This window comes from Solea senegalensis, linkage group LG4 (assembly GCF_019176455.1).
Source record: "Solea senegalensis isolate Sse05_10M linkage group LG4, IFAPA_SoseM_1, whole genome shotgun sequence".
Lineage (NCBI taxonomy): Eukaryota > Metazoa > Chordata > Actinopteri > Pleuronectiformes > Soleidae > Solea > Solea senegalensis.
Window position 1 is genome coordinate 1,007,501 of NC_058024.1, and position 19,470 is coordinate 1,026,970.

Consider the following 19,470-nt stretch of genomic DNA (forward strand, 5'->3'; position numbering starts at 1 on the left):
TCAAATCTCTATCTTTGACAATATTGAACATTAGACGGCCTTTTCTGACTGGAATCTGAAGATCCTGCTGCGTTGTAAACAGTCTTCCTGTTCTCTTCCACAGTCCTCCCGTCCTTTGTCAAGACCCCCAAGGACAGCACCATCCGGACGGGCCACCCCGCCCGGCTGGAGTGCGCCGCCGAGGGACACCCGTCGCCGCAGATCGCCTGGCAGAAGGACGGCGGCACCGACTTCCCGGCCGCCCGCGAGCGCCGCATGCACGTCATGCCCGAAGACGACGTGTTCTTCATCATGGACGTGAAGCCGGAGGACATGGGCGTGTACAGCTGCACGGCCAGGAACACGGCGGGCACCATCTCTGCCAACGCCACGCTCACCGTCCTGGGTAAGAGCCACTTCCTGTCCCGTGGTTTTTCCCCTGTGCGCTCAGCTGGGATTTAAACGAGGTTTTTGCAGAATGAGCCGCTTTATATTTGTTCTCGGGCAGCTGTGGCCTTGCTGCAGGGTCAGGGGTCAGAGGTCACAGTTGGGGGTCAAAGGGCTGGGGGTGGAGGAGTGAGAGGCACTCATAGAAGGGTGTTTGTTAGGCATTCCCTCCCCCTCTTGTCTCGGTGGGAGGGACAGTCACGGCTGCTTCACTGCAGGCCTCAGTGCTCACGCTTTATTGTTTTACACGGTTCAATCAAACAAAATGGAGCCCGCGCTCCTGTCACCATCATGTACATCGTCTTTGTCAGCGAACACCACGTACCTGAAGGTATTTCAGCAGCATGTTGTGAGACTTGTGAGACAACAAGAGAGACAGACAGACAGACAGACAGACAGAGAGAGAGACAGACAGAGCGAGAGAGAGACCGAGCGAGAGAGGGACAGAGAGAGAGAGAGACCAAGAGAGAGAGAGAGAGACCAGTGCACGGTCTGTGAGAAAGGCCGGGGGTGGGGGGGGGGGGGTCTACAGTTGAGGGGCCCTGTCTGGAAAAGAGTGGCAGGGAAGAAAAATGGGAGCCAAAGAAGAACTGGAATGGTTGGAGAGAGAATGTGTGTGTGTGTGTGTGTGTGTGTGGGAAGGTTTTAAAAGAAAGGTGGGAGGAGGGTGGGGTGGGGGATTGATGGAGAAAGTCTTGATAGAAGAGTGAGGGGCTGAAGTGGGTTAAGTGAGATCTCTTAATCTGTGTGCGTCCCACTGTGATGGGAAGTGCTCACTGTGAGAGGAGAGGCCGACACACACACACACACACACAGACAGACAGACAGACACACACACAGACAGACACTCAAACTTTCTTCTTCACACACTCATTAGAACAGAAACTAAACTTTAATCCTAATCTTAAACCAGAATTCAAATTAAATCTTAAGTCTTAAACTCAGTCCACACAGTTTAGTTAAAAACGTTGACTTTTTGTTGCCAGGGAGACGTCGAGTCCACATGGAAACTGTGTCGAGTGAATACACTACTTTAGTAAGACGATGATGTCATAGCCCCACCTCCCTGACCCTTAACCCCGCGTGACAACAACATTTACTGTCTGTTTAACGGTGTTACAGCACCACTTACAGGCCGTGGAGGGAGATACTTCCTGAAACCATGCCATCTGTGGCCTTAAACTTAGCCTTGTTAGGACCAGGTTTTTAAGTCTCCATGAGGACTCCTGGTCCAGTAAAAGTCCTCTGTTCTTACATTGGTCTTATTACATGTCGTCTTAAAGCACTTCGACTCAACGCTTGTCGTTCACAATGCGACAAATGTTAGAAATTGAGTTTAAGAGCGTCACAGTGCCACCTACAGGCCTGGCATATAAACTACAGCGTTTTCTTAGCACGATGCTGCGTTCACTTACTTCTAAGAAAAAAAATCATATTAGGTAAAATTGTGTTTCTTTGTTTAAAAAAAAGGCCCGCCTGCCTGTCTGTCTGTCTGTCTGTCTGTCTGTCTGGATCACGTTGATCCCACAGAGAGAACAAAGCAGAAACCTGAGAGCAGAAATGTAAAACGTGGACGCGGCAGAATAACAATGGAGTAAAAGAAAGCGCTGACCCTCAGGGATCCTGCTCTCTGGTGTCTCCCGCAGAAACCCCCCACCTCGCTCAGGACCTGGAGGACCGCAGCGTGGTGGTCGGCGACACCGTGGCCCTGCAGTGCAAGGCCCTGGGGAGCCCGCCGCCGCGCATCACCTGGCTACGCAACGACCAGCCGCTGCGCCCGTCCGAGCGGCACCACTTCACCCCGGGGAACCAGCTGCTGGTCATAGGCTCCGCCTCCCTGGACGACGCCGGCCGCTACACCTGCCTCATGTCCAACACGTTGGGCACGGAGCGCGCGCACAGCCAGCTGGTGGTGACGCAGCGCAGGAGCCCGTGCGCCGCGGCGTCGGGCCCCAGCACCGTCACCATCGGGATCATCGTCATCGCCGTGGTGACCAGCATCGTGGTGACGTCGCTGGTGTGGGTGTGCATCATCTACCAGACCAGGAAGAAGAGCGAGGAGTGCAGCGTCACCAACACGGGTGAGTTCACGCTAACGTGAGGCTAACGTCTGTTTGTCACACATATTTAAAGTAAATGATCGTTAAAAATAAACAGCACAAATAATGATTTTAGGGCCATGATTCAGGATTTTCTACTAATTAAGTTAGTCGTTCTTTGGTCCCTAAAATGTTAATGTTGATTATTTCAAATGTCTAATTTTGTCCTCAAACCAAAATGATTCTATGATCATTTTAAACACTTCACAAAACGTCTAAACTTCTCAAAGTCCATGAAGAAAATCAGTGATTTAATGTCTAAACACAGTGACGTGGATGTAGATGTTGGAGAGTTGATGAGTTTTCGTCACAAAACTTCAAAACCCCCAAATGATCTCGTTTAAGTGGAAATCAACTCACAACCTGGTTGTTTTGTGTCTGTCGCAGACGAGACCATCGTCCCCCCCGACGTGCCCAGTTACCTCTCGTCCCAGGGAACTCTGTCTGAGCGTCAGGACGTGTGCATCCGCGTGGAGGCCGGCGCTGGACCTCAGCCCAACGGACACGTCGTGGACACAGCAGGTAGTTAGTCTCTGCTCGTGTGTGTGTGTGTGTGTGTGTGAGTGTGTGTGTGTGTGTGAGTAGTGTGAGTGTGTGTGTGTGTGTGTGTGTGTGTGTGTGTGTGTGTGTGTGTGTGTGAGTGTGTGTGTGTGTGTGTGTGTGTGTGTGTGGTGTGTGTGTGAGTGTGTGTGTGTGTGTGTGTGTGTGTGTGTGTGTGAGTGTGAGTGTGAGGTGTGTGAGTGTGAGTGTGAGTGTGTGAGTGTGGTGTGTGTGTGTGTGTGTGTGTGTGTGTGTGTGTGAGTGTGTGTGTGTGTGTGTGTGTGTGTGTGCGTGTGAGTGTGTGAGTGTGAGTGTGTGAGGTGTGTGTGTGTGTGTGTGAGTGTGTGTGTGTGTGTGTGTGTGTGTGTGTGAGTGTGTGTGTGTGTGTGTGTGTGAGTGTGAGTGTGAGTGTGTGAGTGTGAGTGTGGTGTGTGAGTGTGTGTGTGAGTGTGTGAGTGTGAGGTGTGTGTGAGTGTGTGTGTGTGTGTGTGTGTGTGTGTGTGTGTGTGTGTGAGTGTGTGTGTGTGTGTGTGTGTGTGTGTGTGTGTGAGTGTGAGTGTGAGTGTGTGTGTGTGTGTGTGTGTGTGAGAGGTCAGCGTCAGGAGTATTCACAGCAGACTGTGGTGATCTTCTGTCTGCAGGTTTCGACGGCGCAGTCGTTTGCACAGATTGTTTGGAAAACGGTAACAACTACACCAAAGACTCAGACTACCTGACGCACAGCTACGGCCCCGCCGGAGCCAACGAGTACCAGCAGTACTCTCTGCCGCCGCCGTACTCCAACTTCTACCAAGCGGAGCACCGTGACGCGGGCTCGCCTGCCGCGCCGCTCTGCAACGGGACACCCAACGGCGTCCGGAAGGACGTCCAGGGATCCACGTTCCCCAAAAGCCACAACACGTTACAAGGAAACCACCACGACAGAAACGGTAAGACGAGCGGAGAGGCGTCGGATTGCAAACGTTGTGTAATCAAAAACTAATTAACGCAGTCATACATCCACTGGACTTCCTCCAAGCCTCAAACTCTTTCAGTTTATCTTAGAATATCGTTTCTCTCAGGTGATTCCGTGACCAAGTCTCAGCGATTTCCTTTCAACGCCATCGTTGATGGATCGACTCCTCTGACATGTGACAGTGTCTCATAGCTGCTTCTCCCACGAGCCCTCGGGAGACAGAACGCAGCCAGAGTTTGTCCTCTGCTGCTGTTACTGCTGCTGCTGTAACTGCTGCTGCTGCTGCTGTTACTGCTGCTGCTGTAACTGCTGCTGCTGTTACTGCTGCTGCTGCTGTAACTGCTGCTGCTGCTGTTGCTGTAACTGCTGCTGTTGCTGCTGTAACTGCTGCTGCTGTAACTGCTGCTGCTGCTGCTGCAACTGCTGCTGCTGTTACTGCTGCTGCTGTAACTGCTGCTGCTGCTGCTGCTGCTGTAACTGCTGCTGCTGTTACTGCTGCTGCTGTTACTGCTGCTGCTGCTGCTGCTGCTGCTTACTGCTGCTGTAACTGCTGCTGCTGTAACTGCTGCTGTTACTGCTGCTGCTGTTGCTGCTGCTGCTGTAACTGCTGCTGTTACTGCTGCTGTTGTAACTGCTGCTGCTGTAACTGCTGCTGTTACTGCTGCTGCTGTTGCTGCTGCTGCTGTAACTGCTGCTGTTACTGCTGCTGCTGCTGTAACTGCTGCTGTTACTGCTGCTGCTGCTGCTGTAACTGCTGCTGCTGTTACTGCTGCTGCTGTTACTGCTGCTGCTGCTGTAACTGCTGCTGCTGTAACTGCTGCTGCTGCTGCTGCTGTAACTGCTGCTGCTGCTGTTACTGCTGCTGCTGCTGTAACTGCTGCTGCTGCTGCTGCTGCACGTCAGGGCCTGTTCTGAGATTGAGCGTCCCTAACCACGAAGTAGAACCAGAGGAATTGGCCTCCAAATACCAAGTCTCACCTCCACAGGTCCACACAGACCTGCACACACATTCCACCACCTCTGTGTCCCGGAGCTCAAAGTACAGTGTGTTCGTCTACAGAGAGTTTTTATTGTCATAATAAAACAAAGACATTTAAGAAGATTAAAAATCACTGATGCAACAACAAGAGCTGCAGTGATTCATAGATGACTACATTAATTGTCCACTACTTTGATAATGAATCCATTTATTTTATTAATTCACTTATCGTTTTCAGTTTTGCAGCGTCTCTGGAGTCTTAGCAGAGTCTGACAAAGTTGAAAGGTCGGAACGTTCTGGAACATTAAGGCTCTTTTCAGAGTCTCTAGAGTCTTTGCAGGATTTCTATAGTCTGCAGAGTCTTTGTAGAGTCTTTGAAGAGTCTCTAGAGTCTTTGCAGAGTCTCTAGAGTCTTTGCAGAGTCTCTAGAGTCTTTGCAGGATTTCTAGAGTCTTTGCAGAGTCTCTAGAGTCTTTGCAGGATTTCTATAGTCTGCAGAGTCTCTTTGCAGGATTTCTAGAGTCTTTGCAGGATTTCTAGTTCTCTTGCTCTAGAGTCTGCAGAGTCTTCTTTGCAGGATTTCTAGAGTCTTCTCTAGAGTCTTTGCAGAGTCTCTGGAGTCTTTGCAGAGTCTCTAGAGTCTTTGCAGGATTTCTAGAGTCTGCAGAGTCTCTAGAGTCTTTGCATAGTCTCTAGAGTCTTTGCAGAGTCTCTAGAGTCTTTGCAGGATTTCTAGAGTCTGCAGAGTCTCTAGAGTCTTTGCAGAGTCTCTAGAGTCTTTGCAGAGTCTCTAGAGTCTTTGCAGAGTCTCTAGAGTCTTTGCAGAGTCTCTAGAGTCTTTGCAGGATTTCTAGAGTCTGCAGAGCCTCCAGAGTCCTCGAGTCCCTGAACTCTTTGCAGAGTCTCAGACTCTTAAAGTCCATCAGTGTGAATTTGTCATAAATGTGTCATCGCAGTCACAGTTTCTAACTCCACCTTCTCCGTCCATGTGTCCCTCAGTCAGGACAGCGGGACAGACGCCGACGTGTCCACCACTGGAGGAAGACTCCTTCCACAAGCCGGTGAAGCTGCCCACGGCGACGAACCACGTTCACCCCGACACAGACTGTGAGCACGAGCTCAGGCAGACTCTACTGTCCAACGGACACGCCCACAGAGCCTCCGACAGCGAGAGCGCCCCCCTCAGGAGAGCCAGCGACTAGCAGAAACATGGACTCGAGGATTTGGACATTTTTGGGGAAAACATATTTTTTTTGCACTGGGAAATAAAACTGCTACCTCAAATCGAGGCGATCGTCGATCCTGAGCCTCCTGGATCTGGACTGACCGCGAGCGCCAGGAGGAGGAATCCGCGGGGGAGGGGCTTCCGGAGTTTGAAGGCGGAGCTTGTGTGGGTGGCGTCCCATCTGAGCGTATCAGCTGTACATAGTTATAAACCTTCCCCTGGGAGGTGACCAATAAAAATTCTAGCTCTAAAGAAAAGAAATGTGACTTGCATTTGAAGCATGTAAATGTAGGGAATTTTTTTACAGTGTATGTAAATGCAGGGGGCGGAAAAAAGGAGAAATAATACCTTTGGACATTTGACTGTACATAAGAGTTTTCTTATATATTATATATTATATAGCTTTTACAAAAAAAAGAGTATTTGAATTTATGTGCATGACAAAGAAAAAAGGAGTGATGGTATTTTTATTTTTATTCAAAAACTAAAAACAACAACTACAAAAACAGCCTTTTCAGCTTTTACCAACATTCAGCTGCGGTGCCTTATTTGCATGATCAAAGAACGCATTTTATCGAGAGAGACGTTTGGCGACGGATCATTTTTATCGCAACTAAACAACAGCAAAAAAAAAAACACTTGATAGCACTTGAATGTTTTTTTTCTTCTTCTTTCTTTCCTGTAAAAATGCTGCCAAACGCGGTTCGCTCTCGTTATCGTATGAAGGAAGAGAGTTTGATGTCCAGTGGTCACATGGTTCACGGTACGATGTTTGAAGCACTTTTTTTATACTCACTTCACAAAGAAGCAGATTTTGTACGAAGAAATCTGCCCACGGGACTTTTTTTCAACGTATTTTTGACGCGGTTACGTCGTAAAGTCGGTACGTTCTGGAACATTTGAGGCTCAAAACCACACGTTACTGCAACGCTGCTCTGAGCTGGTTTTAGACGTAAGAATCGTCTTCGTCACTCAAGTCAGGTTTTGTTCTTTCTTGCCGTCAAAGTGACTTTGGCTCAAGTTTTCATCCAAACGTGAGCTGGAGCCTGAGATCTGGAGCCGGAGCTGGAACTTGTGAAGCTGTAAAAGCCAATAAATGACAAACGTCACTTCAGAAGCAGCAAAGTGCAATTGGCCAAAATCCTTCTGGTTTGAATTTTTATACAAAAAAAATAGGACAAAAACAAACGGAGGAGGAGGGGGAGGAGGGGGGAGGAAGAGGGAGGAGGAGGATGAACTGTGTCGTTATGTTACTGCTGTAAAGTTCCTCTGTCGTTCCACCTCAGTCACACCACAAACACCTTCTCAGTATCACGTTGTGAAAAACGAGCTCCAACCAAAACGTGAGAGGAATAACGCAGATTAGAGATTGTCCCCCGTGTGGAGGACACGTGTCCTCTGGTTCCACCAATCCCAGTGTCAGCAGGTTGAAAGGAAAAAAAAAAAAAAGGGACAAGAAGACGGAAGCGAGGAGCGAGTTGATGTTCAGAGTAATTTATTGTTGAAACAAACTTGTGTCTGAAACGGTTTTTTAGTGCCAGTGTCAAAGCTACAGACGCTGAAGTCTAACATGGCGTTGAAGTGTCTAATAAAAATCACATTTTGTTATTAAGACCAGTGTTTGCTTCTTCTGTCTCGCTCAGACTCAGAAATCCGATCACGAGTGGACAACGCTGGGGACAGATTTGGGATTTATAATCCACGCGGGAAAAAGACTTTCCCTGTACGATCTTTGTCTTTGTCGCTCTTGTCTCTTTAAGAATTTTAAGGACAAAACTAAAACTTTCAACTAAGAAAAGACAAGTTCAAGAGTTTTAAGGACTGACACAAGACCAAGTCTTTAAAAGGACCGAGACTGAGACGAGACCTTTTAAGTCTTTTAGAGATTAAGACAAAATATTTGAGGGACTGAGACATGACAGGACCAAGACTCTGAAGGACTGACACAAGAGCAAGTCATTCAAGGACCGAAACTGAGACAAGACGACCAAAACAGGGACAGAGGAAAAAAAAGACAAGACCTTTAAGGACTGACACAAGACCAAGTCTTTTTAGAGACAAAGACCAAAACAAGACCCAGACTTTCAGTGACCAAGACTGAGACAAGACCAAGTCTTTTTAGAGACAAAGACCAAAACAAGACCCAGACTTTCAATAAATATTTGTGTGTGTGTGTGTGTGTTCACACCTGAACTTAACACTGTCCACAGAGGAGGCGGGGTCAATCAGGTCACATGTTCAAACTGCAGGTCGTCATCGCTACACCTGCTAGCGGCTGAGTTAGCATTTAGTGCCGCTCGCCTGAAACAAAGACATGAAACTCAGAGACCTTCATCCACACACACAGTCTGGTTTCCATGACTTCAGAGGACCTTACATTGACTCACACTGACTTTAACCTAACCATACAACACGTCTTATGAGGACTTGTCCCCACAAAATGAGTAATACCAGAAACACACACACACAGACTATTGTTGGTGCCACAACAAAAACACACACATGAAAACAGAGTTAATGTTGTGAGCAACATTAACTCCCTGAAGCTCCGAGCTGTTGAAACTGGCTGCACTGAGGGTCGTGACAAAGCGCCTTCTGTAATCTGCTGAGTCATGATTCACTGAGGCTAACGCTGCGTCACATTTACATCGGAACTGAGAAAACTGGTTCAGTGACATCAGCCCCGATCGGTTCAGCGTGTTCCAGCGGAGAAGTCGGACAACGAACCGCTCTACACGTGCAAACGTCGTAAAATAACACGTCTACGGACGAGAATGAAGCAGTAAAATGTGTACGACTTATTTACCGTGAAACAAAGAAGTCGTCGTAATTATTATCCAATGTGAATCAAATTTCCGAGTAGGGAATTCTGAGCTACTATGAATGCACCATAAACCTATTATTCACCTTAAATCTGAAGTATTTAACAACATAAACGGTGTCACTTTATTTCACTCCACTTTTAACCAGATTTACAGTAAAAATCTGCAAAAGTTCAACATAATCCACAAAACCTCGACCAAATCAAATATAGATTTACAGACGCTCCTGCAGGTGCAGATGAGCTCAGTCGTGCTTCGGTGAACGAGATTTTACTGCGTCTCTTTCCTCAGTGACTCTTGAACTCTTTAACGGTGGCTGCAATTAAAACAGAGGAGAAAATTATGGATAAAGTGTTAAAAACGATGATGAAACATCGTAGAAGCGTCATCAGAAAAGCACAGAGAAACAAGAGGGTCTTAAATTCATCCCTAAGAAACATTAAAGCTGCAGTGTGTGATTTCTTTTAAAATCCAAACAAATGTCTAGAAAACATTTTATTTTAAGAACAGACACAAAAAAACAATGAAATAAATGAGGAAAGTTTGCCTGTTTATCATGATTCATATTTTATTGTTGTTTTTGTTGGGCGTGTTAAAAAGGTTGCTTCAGTGATAAATGGTAACTCTTATTTTTGTCATGATCAATAATGATGATGATAATAATAACATGGAGTTTGCATGTTGTCCCCGTGTGTGTGTGGGGTTTTCCTCCTTCCCGCAGTCCAAAAACATACAGATTAGGGGAATATGCAAATGACATACTCTAAATTGACCCGTAATGGACACCCACCCCCAGATGAGTCTGTGAATAAAGACCACAGCATTTCTGTTAAAGAAGACCAAACAAAGGCAGAAGAAGAACAGAAATAATCCAAAGTTCTGCACCGCAGCAAAAATCCTTCACAGCTCGTCTACGGCAGCTAAAGAAGAGACACCGGCGTTTGTCGAGTTCAGTCTGCTTCCCTCGTAGCTGTTCTCTTGTTTCTTGGAGGCACGGCCCTGCCTTCACTGGACGGAGGTGCTGCCCCCTGGAGGTGTTCATCCCGACGCTCTTCCACCACGGACCCAGAGGGCGGGGCTTCTATAGCAGAGTGCGGCGGACCTTCTCGTAAGCTCCCAGGAAGATGAAACCCCCCGCGCTGATGAAGGTTATCCTCGGTATGCTACCTGCAAACAGGCTGCAGAGAAAAATGAAGAACGTTATTTCAGTTTAACATAATTCACAAAATTCTCCGCTAAATTCAAATTTCAGCAGCACGACTCACGTTCACGCATCGCTCTAACGTTTGAAGGTGGAAGCTCTCGATGCTCGCTCTCGACCAGAATTTAGCAGAACAGCTTCCGTCATGGCCGAGCACATAGCAAGAGTTGCTAATGTTGCTAAAGTGATAGAAATGTGATGTTGGGAGAACTTTGTTCAACAAAGACATTGTGGCCACAGGGAGAAAAACCTTGTCCGAGACCTTTGTTCTGGACTTTGAGATAAATCTACAAAGGCGATTTGATTGGCTAGCATCTTTTGGTGTATTTGCTTTATATGTTGTACTAACTACAAATCTCTGAACTTATATGTCTCTGAATGTGTCAACTTATACAGTTGACACATTTGACAGCACTCCATTTAAAGTGAATGAGGAACAGGATTGAGGGACAATATTGGGTGTCTCCGTGAGAAAAGAATCTTCTAAAAGTTCATAACATGAGAGGAAAAGTATTGAGCAACACTTTGTTCTGTCCTTTTCTGTTGCTCAACTAATTTGAAAGAGTCACTTGACTGCGTGTTAATCAGGATTTGCTGGGAACAAGGCCTCGCGCATGGGGCACTGACGGCCCCATGGAAGCGAGTTGACCATGAGTCACTTAAAAAAAGAGGACCACGGGTCCAAGATCCAGATATGGGACCTCAGAAAGACAAACGCTGACGCAGCAGAGGTCAGAAGATGTGACGGGACATGAGAAAGAGAGCACCCATCGTCCAGGGACCCGCCTCCACCTCCACCCTCCCCACTACGCACAGCTGTTTTTGGGATTAAGCTTCAAGCCCCCACTGTGGGGGCTCCCTGGAGGCTCCCCTCCCCTCCTCTTGCTCTCCCTCCCTCTCTTTCAGTGCATGACTGATGGCCAGATGACATCCACACATGTCCTTCTACTGTCCATCTATCCACTTCTCTCCCGCCTCGCTGTCCAGCGACAGCCCCCTCAGCTGGCTCCGACGTTTGGGGATTTCTCGCCCGTGTCTTTTTCTTGCTGCGTCATCCACCTCGCAGACACGTGCTAGCTCCATCCCATCTGTTCATCTACCATTCTCTCTCTCTCTCTCCATCTCTCCGTTTATTTTCCCATTTCTCTCCATTTTCCCCATTTCTGTCCATGAACTTGCCTACCAACACCTTCTGTCTGCCAAACGCCTCCACACTCACATGGTCTGGACACATCCAAGCCAGATGTGATGGATGACAACGATTGTGTGTTTATGGATGTGTGTGTGTGTGAGTGAAGAGAAAGTATGTGAAACACACAAAATGTCCGTCTGCAGTCAACATCTGTGTGTGTGTGTGTGTGTGTTACTACTTTTGTGTTTCTGTCCATTTGCAGTTTTACAAGACTTTGGAGATGATGTTTTATTTGTACTTGTTCGCCACGTCGATCCAGACAGAAAAGTCTCTATTACTACAAACATGAATCCATGACGGCGAGATGATGGTGAATCCTTCAGACTTTCTCTAACTCCACCAGCAGGTTAGTTTTAGAATTAGAATTAGTGACATTTTTGCACATTTTGACCTCAACATTTAACCCATACCTACTAAACCAGTCGTGAACACATATAGGCCGGACACAGGAGCAGTGGGCAACACTTATCTATGCAATGGCAGATTGGGTGCCTTGCTCATGGGCACCCCAACCCTTGGCCCTTGGCCCTTAAACCAACAGCCTTCCAAGTAATCCCCATGATCCAACGCTGCCTCTAGAGGTTGGAATCACAGGGAACCTTTACGATACGATACGGTACACGATACATGGGCAGTGATACCAAGAATATCACGATACAACGATTCTGCGACGATGAATACAATCAGCGATACATCGCGATATCTAACTGAAGAAAACAGGACTTCTCTGTTTATTCACAACATAGAGTACAAAGGTCTAAGGTCATAAAGTCTATGTATTGAACATGGATGGAGCGTCTCTTAACATAGCTTTCTCCACCATTATCCCGCTGTAAACTTCCACCCAAGTTCCCCTCATTCATTTGAGCAGCGCCACCGTGTGGAGACATGGCATGGTGACGCTGCAGGGACTGTTTACTTCAGAGCATCTTAATTTGTTAATTAAAACATCGATATTTGCATGAGGCAGGGACGACGACATATCACCAAATCGATACTTGGACCCACCACTATTCCAGACGTTATCAAACTAGACCCTTTGTTTTTGTTTAGTCTGACGGACCACCAGCGGCATAAATCACATCCTGTACATTTAAGTGCAGCTCTTCACTTCACTTGTACAATTTAGGTCACAACGTGCTTGTTCATCACATTGTCAGCTATAAATCTGTGCGAGGCAACGAGACTCCATCCCTGTCACGAATCTCCCAAACATCTCAACCAGGTTTCAGAATACCTCGGCCCAGATCAGGTGTTCCTGAAGGACGACCGGGGAAAAGGATGAGCCGAGCACAGGCGATGAGTGATTGAGACACAAAGGGTGTGCGTGTGTGTGTGTGTGAGAGAGAGAGAGAGACCAAGTGTGTTTGCGTAAGCTTGGACTACTGTAAATGCTTTGCATAAATGTGGAGACATTAGTCAGAGATGGTTGTCCTGCCCTTCAGCCTGCTCTTTCCATCATCATCTGCTGAAACCTAACCCGCCGCTCTGCTCCAGGCGACGACTCAGCATTACTCACACGACAATATTAAATATGAGCCAAAGCTGATCAAAATCCAACCACACACAGACAGACAGACAGACAGACAGAGAACAGTGAAGTAGTGTTGTGGGTTTTTTGACATGTCTCGATCACAGATAAAGAAAACTCAGGAATCGCAACTGATTTATTGACTGAAATTATTGTTGTGATTGGATGAAAGATTTAGATCTATGAATCATTTCAGTTAGAGTCCCTCGTTTCAGTCCCTCCCTGTCCCCCATTTACTCACAGAGAGTCAGTGTTGGTCTTGTGTTAGTTTTGGCCGCTAAAAATCATGGTTTTGTCTTGGTCTCAATCCCTTAAAAGTCTTGGTCCTGTCACGTCTTGAAGTCTTGAAAGTCTTGCTCTTTTCTTGTCCTCCATCCCAAAAATGTTTGGTCTTTCCTTGGTCCATCCCTAAAAGTCTTAAGTCTTCTCTTAGTTCCTAAACGTCTTGGTCATGTGTCTCAGTCCCTAAGAGTCTTGGCCTTGTCTCAGTCTCTAAAGGGCTTGACCACGTCTTGGTCTTAGGTCTTAGTCCTAAAATTCTTAATCCTAACGAGTCAATCCTTAAAAGTCTTGGTCCTGCTGTGACTCAGTCCCTACAAATCCTGGTCTTGGTCTCTGTAGACTTGGTCATGACTCAGATTGTGGGTTCTTACAACACGACAGTGACAAAAGGACGGACAGCTGGACAAGTTATATGAAATGGCAGCAGACACAACAAGTCCTCTCGTGTGAATACCAGCAGTGTGAGAAATCGACTAATTTTAAACTCAACACTCGTGTTTTGTCTCCGCTCTGGACTGGCGTTACATTTCCTGTCAGGGATCAGGTCCACCTGTGGACTCAGAACATTCCCCTTGGCTTCCTGACTCACTCTGACATCACGCCCTCACACCCTGAACTGTCAACCCACTCCCCCACCCGCTGTCCGCCAATCATCTCTCCTGAGGAACGGCACTAAAAATAGTTTGAAGGTTTTACGGGAACAAATGGCAGAGAAGATGAGCTCCCAAAAAAAAGAAAGAAAGAAAGAAAGATAGAAGGGCCTTGGCTTCAAGTTTTAAAGATGCTGGCGCTTTTGGAGAAGAGAGACAAGTGGAAATCTTCCGATGTAGAAAGAAAGAAAGAGAAAAGTTCTGGCACTTTTTATAGGAACAATGCTGAAGTTGCAATAAACAGCCTTTATTCATTTCTGTGACTCGCTCACAGGACGCATTAAAAAGAAACAGACGGGTTGTAACTTGTGTGGTTCTTCGTCAAAAAATGGGGACGTTTTGATGTTTTAAACATTCCTGTGCTTAGATTTCATGGACCAAGAAAAGGAAAGGTGCATGATATTGATAAGTCAAAAAAAACACACAGATGTTAAAACACTTGGGTAAAAAATAAAAGAAGCAATTCAGCAAATTCAAACTCCAAACGAAGGACGTTCTTGAACTTGTCTTCATCTCAGTCCCACTGCAGTTGAACAATCCAGGTTATAATCCAAATAAGGTTTTTTTTCCTCTTTCTTTTGTTTATTCCTTGTGATACGATCACACTGGCAGACATTTTCACTCATTAACTTGATTTATTTCGCCCTTTTTAAAACATTAATTTAAAAGTGAATGACTATTGACTTTGCTATTTTTCATGGAATAATGTTTCCTCTGATCCAAATATAGACCAACGGCCAGACTTCACAAAATGTTTAAATCAATAATGGCTTCATTCTTAGGGTGGTTCAACTTTAAAGGGACAGTTCAGGTTTTTCATCAAGTGTGGTTGAATGAGGTACTAAGAACCAGAGACACAGAAAGACAGATTTGTGTCACTTTTTTCCAACTGTAAACTGAAGTGTTGACTCCTCGCACCAAAGTCCATTGAGAAAATCATCAATTTTACATTACAGCGAATAAGAGTCGATGACTTGCTTCTGCCTCCATTAGTTAGTTAAAATGAGTTGTTTTTTCACTTAAGTGTTAAGTGTTTGACTTAAATCTGTCATTCAGACTCACATCAGTGACACAGACTGAACAACAGGGCCAGCAGCACACCAGCAGCTCCTGTGTCCCATCGAGCTTAAATCAATTATTTTCTCTATGGACTTTGGTGCAGGAGAGTGATGTGTTTAAAAACGACACACAGGCTGCTCACAGTGAGATGAACATAATCTAGGTATACTACAGTATTTTATTAAGTGAGCCTTTTTTATTTAAGTGGTTTTTTTTTCATGCCTCTGTGTCAGAACCTCATGCAACCACAATCAAAAAAGCATGAACGATTACTTGAAGTAGCTGTGGTCCGTTCTCGGAGCATTGAAGGCATGTTTCGAGTTTCCATTTGTTTCTGGTTTGTTGTCTTCCTTCAAGCAGCTGCAACAAATATTAAGAAAGAAAGAAATTCCTCCTTCAGTTTGGAATCTGGATTTTATCGTGAAAGGCAGGAAATTGATTTGTAATAAAAAAAAAATGGTTTCTTGCTTCTTAAAGCACTTCAAAACTACTACACATGTAGTCTGGGGTAAAAACAACTGTCCATGTTTGACTTGAGCAGACAGGTTGAGAGGAGAGAGTTGCTCATCACTGTGTCATCAGTGAGCCAAATTAGTTTTATGACTCCACTTTATATATTTGAATTGTGTGGGCTTTAAAAAAAAGAAGAAAGTGCTCACTTTTCTAAATTTAACTTCCTCCACTGAAAAGCGAAGGTCGTGGCCGCCATAAAAAGAACCATTAAAGGTTTACCACAAACTGCCAGACACACGCTGCTTTTGTTGCACATATTTTGCATCAAACACGTAATTTGTTTACTTTTCTGCCATTATGGTTTTACACGAGGCCAGAAGCTGACACACAGCCTGGAGGACATGCTGCCGATTAGTCTTTGCTTTGACATGACTGCGGGTGCACTTTGGTTGTCGTGCAGGTTATTGGGGGGTGGAGGGTGGTGGTGGGGGTTTACCGGGGTCTCTGGGGCACGGTGCACACATGGAAGCACTTTAGAGCTTCACTACACTGCAATTGGGCCTATTACCATAATTACAGCTTTAAAGCTCCAGCAATTTGTATCAGACATGCACCAGCGCAACCACCAGGCCTTTGGCCCTGTGGAACAACAGCCACCACCACCACCACCACCACCACCCCCACCCATCACTTTCTACTCACTCTCCTTTGTCTCTGCATTTCATTCTCTCATCTCCTTCTCTTTGCTCTCTATACTTCTTTTTCTCCACCTTCTCTGGTTACAGAGGAGACGAAGAGTTTTTATCTGATCTGATTTAAGATCTGCTTTCTTTAGTCCACGTTTGTGGAGATCTGCTTTCTTTAGTCCACGTTAGGAGATCTGCTTTCTTTAGTCCCTGCTTTCTAGTCCATGTTCGTGGAGATCTGCTTTCAAGATCTGCTTTCTTTAGTCCGAGATCTCTTTCTTTAGTCCATGTTCGGAGATCTGCTTTCTTAGTCCGTCCTTTAGTCCACGTTTGTGAAGATCTGGAGTGGAGATCTGCTTTAGTCGGAGATCTGCTTTCTTTAGTCCATGTTCGTGGAGATCTGCTTTCTTTAGTCCATGTCTGCTTTCTTTAGTCCAGTCCATGTTTGTGGAGATCTGCTTTCCTTAGTCCACGTTCGTGGAGATCTGCTTTCCTTAGTCCACGTTCGTAGAGATCTGCTTTCCTTAGTCCACGTTCGTAGAGATCTGCTTTCTTTAGTCCTTTAGGCCACAGTCCAAATCACGCTAAAATGAGGATCTGCATCAGTCTAGCATTCCATGCATGTGATTATGTCTTCACTTAAATGTACCTGGGATCCTCCTCACATAATCCCAAGCAAGTTTCCATGGTTACCTTCTTCTCAGTTGTCCCATTTGCCCAAAACAAGAGCACGCCACATAACTGGTCTGTAAGTGACTGGTATGGGTCAGCATGGATTCACAGATCAACGGGAATTTACAACACATGGACCGTAGTGGACCTCTGTGGACACCCTGATGTGATGAACATCTACGGTCTTCTTCCTAGACATTGTTGAAGTCGCAGTCATTGATCAGGTTTTCCAGTTTCCTGATTACCGCCACCTACTGGTTAAGACTGCAAATTTTCTCCCAGAAAAATCTAGTGAGTCCTCACTATCAATGCAAACTCTGAGCCGTTTTATCGGAGACTGTGACTGAGAAAAATTAGAGAACACATTGCAGATGGCTTGCTTTTTTAGGTGTTTGTGGTCTGGTTCAGCCCTGCCCAGGGCCTGGTACCGGTCCATGCCCTGGAGGTTTAAAAATCCCTGTAAATAGAGAGGTACCCCTCAACTCAGGAGGTCGGTTAGTGGAGATGAAGGAGACGAAAAACTAAACAGAGAGAGAGAAATATCACTGTGTACACAGTGTGGTGTTGAGGTGAGGACCACATGGCATCAAGGGCTTCTCCTGAACGTGGTTTCTGTTACAGTGAGGAGACCTGCAGTCCCGGGTTTGGCAGCTTTGGTCACCTCACCGAGACTGTTCTGGAGTCTCCAAACAAACGCGGAGTCTCCGACTGAAACCGAGCGCAGCCTCTGTTAATGATGTTTTAAGTGGACTGAGGAGAATCCCCCCTTGGCTCATTTTGAAACGCAGAACGGAAATGTAATTTCTTCCCTGATTAGATTCCAGCGCGGCAGCTACACAAACAAAACAATGGTGCTCGGCAGTGTTTGTTATGTGTGTATGAGTGTGTGTTTGTAAGGCAGGGAGGGAGCGGGGCGTCCCACTGGTGTTTGGCCCGGGCCCAAACCAAATCTGCAACGAGCATTAGTCCGAGGTGCATCCTAACTAAATGACGGTGGCTTGTACACAAGCGGGCCAATTATTTACTGTGGCTGAGGGTTTGTTTTAGTGCTGGCAGCCCTCTGTGGCCCCATTAGACCTGGCCCTCTGTCTGCTACGCATCATAAACGCATCAAAACACTCAAATAAACCCGTCCACTTGGCCCCTGCAGCACCTTAATCAGTGGGATTGTACAGTAAGATGGCAGGAAAAGCTTTTTACTCTTTTTTTTTTTCAGCCGCAGCTGTAAATTCACATCCTGCTCCCCCCTCGAGAATAATGTCTCGAACATCAAACGTGATTAAATGAGGGATCCAAATTTAAATCAGATCATGTAAAAGATGATTTAAATGTGCTGGGTGTCTGTGTAAGAAGGTCATTGTTGTTGTTTTTTAAAGGGATCGTTCAGGTTGTGTGAGGAAGTGGGTGCTAATTTGGTTGTACGTGCTTACACCCTGACACAAGGAAAACAAGACCTTCAAGCTTGTTTGTGTCACGATGTGAACCCTTCACTGTCCCACCACCAAAGCCCACAGAGAAAATCAGTGATTTTACATCGCAGCACACAGGAGGTGTTGGAGTTGTCCTCCATCAGTGACTTTAAATGTGTTATTTTGTGACTTTGGTGTTTGAAATCCTTTGTTCACATTTACCACAATGAAAAGGAAAAGAAAAAGAACAGTTTAACTGTAAAAATTATCAACAAAATTGCTTGACTGTAAGATTTTTGGGGGTCTGTCTCTCCAATCTGCATTTTATCCCCATCACTGCTGTGGACTTGTATTTATTTTTAATTAATTCATTTATAAATTACACATTAGATCCAGTATATCAACTGTGTCACCAAAAAAACGGGTTTCTGGGCAGAAAAGGCTTTTAAATGGTGAGATAAAGTGGCAAACATAATTTTAAGATAGTATATACTATATTAAGTATTTTGTTAAGTGCCTTAAATCAGATTTTTTTTCCCTTGTGCTCCCGTTGGCGCACAATGTTTTCAGTATCAGTTTTTCATGGTGTGAGTTTTGAGTGTCCATGTCTCAGACTGGTTCTGGTTCTGGTTCCGGTTCCCAGAGAGAGCGGCACGCCGGGGGCCAAATCCCACCTGGCCTTCGAATGTTTTCCCCTGAATGAAGACAAACACTCACCCAGTGAGGCCTCGGCTCTTCCACACCTCGTGCAGAACCACCGGGATGTTGCCGCTCGCTGTGCTCGACCCGGCCTGAACAGACACAGACAGAGGAGGAGAAAAAACAGAGGTGGGATGATGGATGGATCGTCTCCTCCGCTTCCTGTCTCCCATCATGCACAGCTGTGTCAGCGCAGGTGACACCTACATCACCCACCCACTCACACTCACACCCAGCCGTTTGCCCACTCAAACACACACACACACACACACACACACGTCAGTCTGGCACTTTTATTTACACAATACGGCTTAGAGTTTTTAATCCATCACTGAGGAGAGGCAGAGCTGCCGGATGAGGCCAGACAGGGTCGAGTGAGAGTGGGAGGTGGCAGCAGCGAGGAGAGGGGGAGAGAAAGGGGCAGTGGGGAACACATTAAAGGGATAGTTGTGGTTTTGTGAAGGTTGTATGAGGCACTTACTCACAGTCAGCGTCTGACTGCATTGTACGTGCAGGTGCAAGCCCAAGGTGGAGGAAGAAGGGGAAAAAAAGCCACTTAACTAATGTTGACTTAATAAAAACTACTTAAA

General features: G+C 46.1%; 2 protein-coding genes across 3 annotated transcripts in view; one reads left to right on the forward strand and one right to left on the reverse strand.

Annotated features, from left to right (window-relative positions):
- lrig1 (leucine-rich repeats and immunoglobulin-like domains 1) overlaps positions 1 to 7,836 on the forward strand; it is a 47,418-nt gene extending 39,582 nt beyond the window's left edge. Inside the window, exons 14-18 of one of the 2 annotated variants that reach the window (XM_044023375.1) lie at positions 104 to 385; positions 2,073 to 2,507; positions 2,913 to 3,047; positions 3,707 to 3,994; positions 5,999 to 7,836. In XM_044023375.1, coding sequence (XP_043879310.1) covers positions 104 to 385; positions 2,073 to 2,507; positions 2,913 to 3,047; positions 3,707 to 3,994; positions 5,999 to 6,201 — 1,343 coding nt within the window. In that variant the 3' untranslated portion in view covers positions 6,202 to 7,836. Of the gene's footprint in view, positions 1 to 103; positions 386 to 2,072; positions 2,508 to 2,912; positions 3,048 to 3,706; positions 3,995 to 4,126; positions 4,278 to 5,998 lie in introns of those variants that run through there. The other variant, XM_044023376.1, reaches the window with a different exon arrangement.
- A 1,752-nt stretch (positions 7,837 to 9,588) lies between these two features.
- On the reverse strand, positions 9,589 to 19,069 carry slc25a26 (solute carrier family 25 member 26). The gene is made up of 2 exons (XM_044023377.1): positions 18,899 to 19,069; positions 9,589 to 10,224 (listed from the first exon to the last, which is right to left on the reverse strand). The coding sequence occupies exons 1-2, from the start codon at positions 19,054 to 19,056 to the stop codon at positions 10,128 to 10,130; spliced, it is 255 nt and encodes an 84-aa protein (XP_043879312.1). The 5' UTR covers positions 19,057 to 19,069; the 3' UTR covers positions 9,589 to 10,127.
- Positions 19,070 to 19,470: the final 401 nt, after the last annotated feature.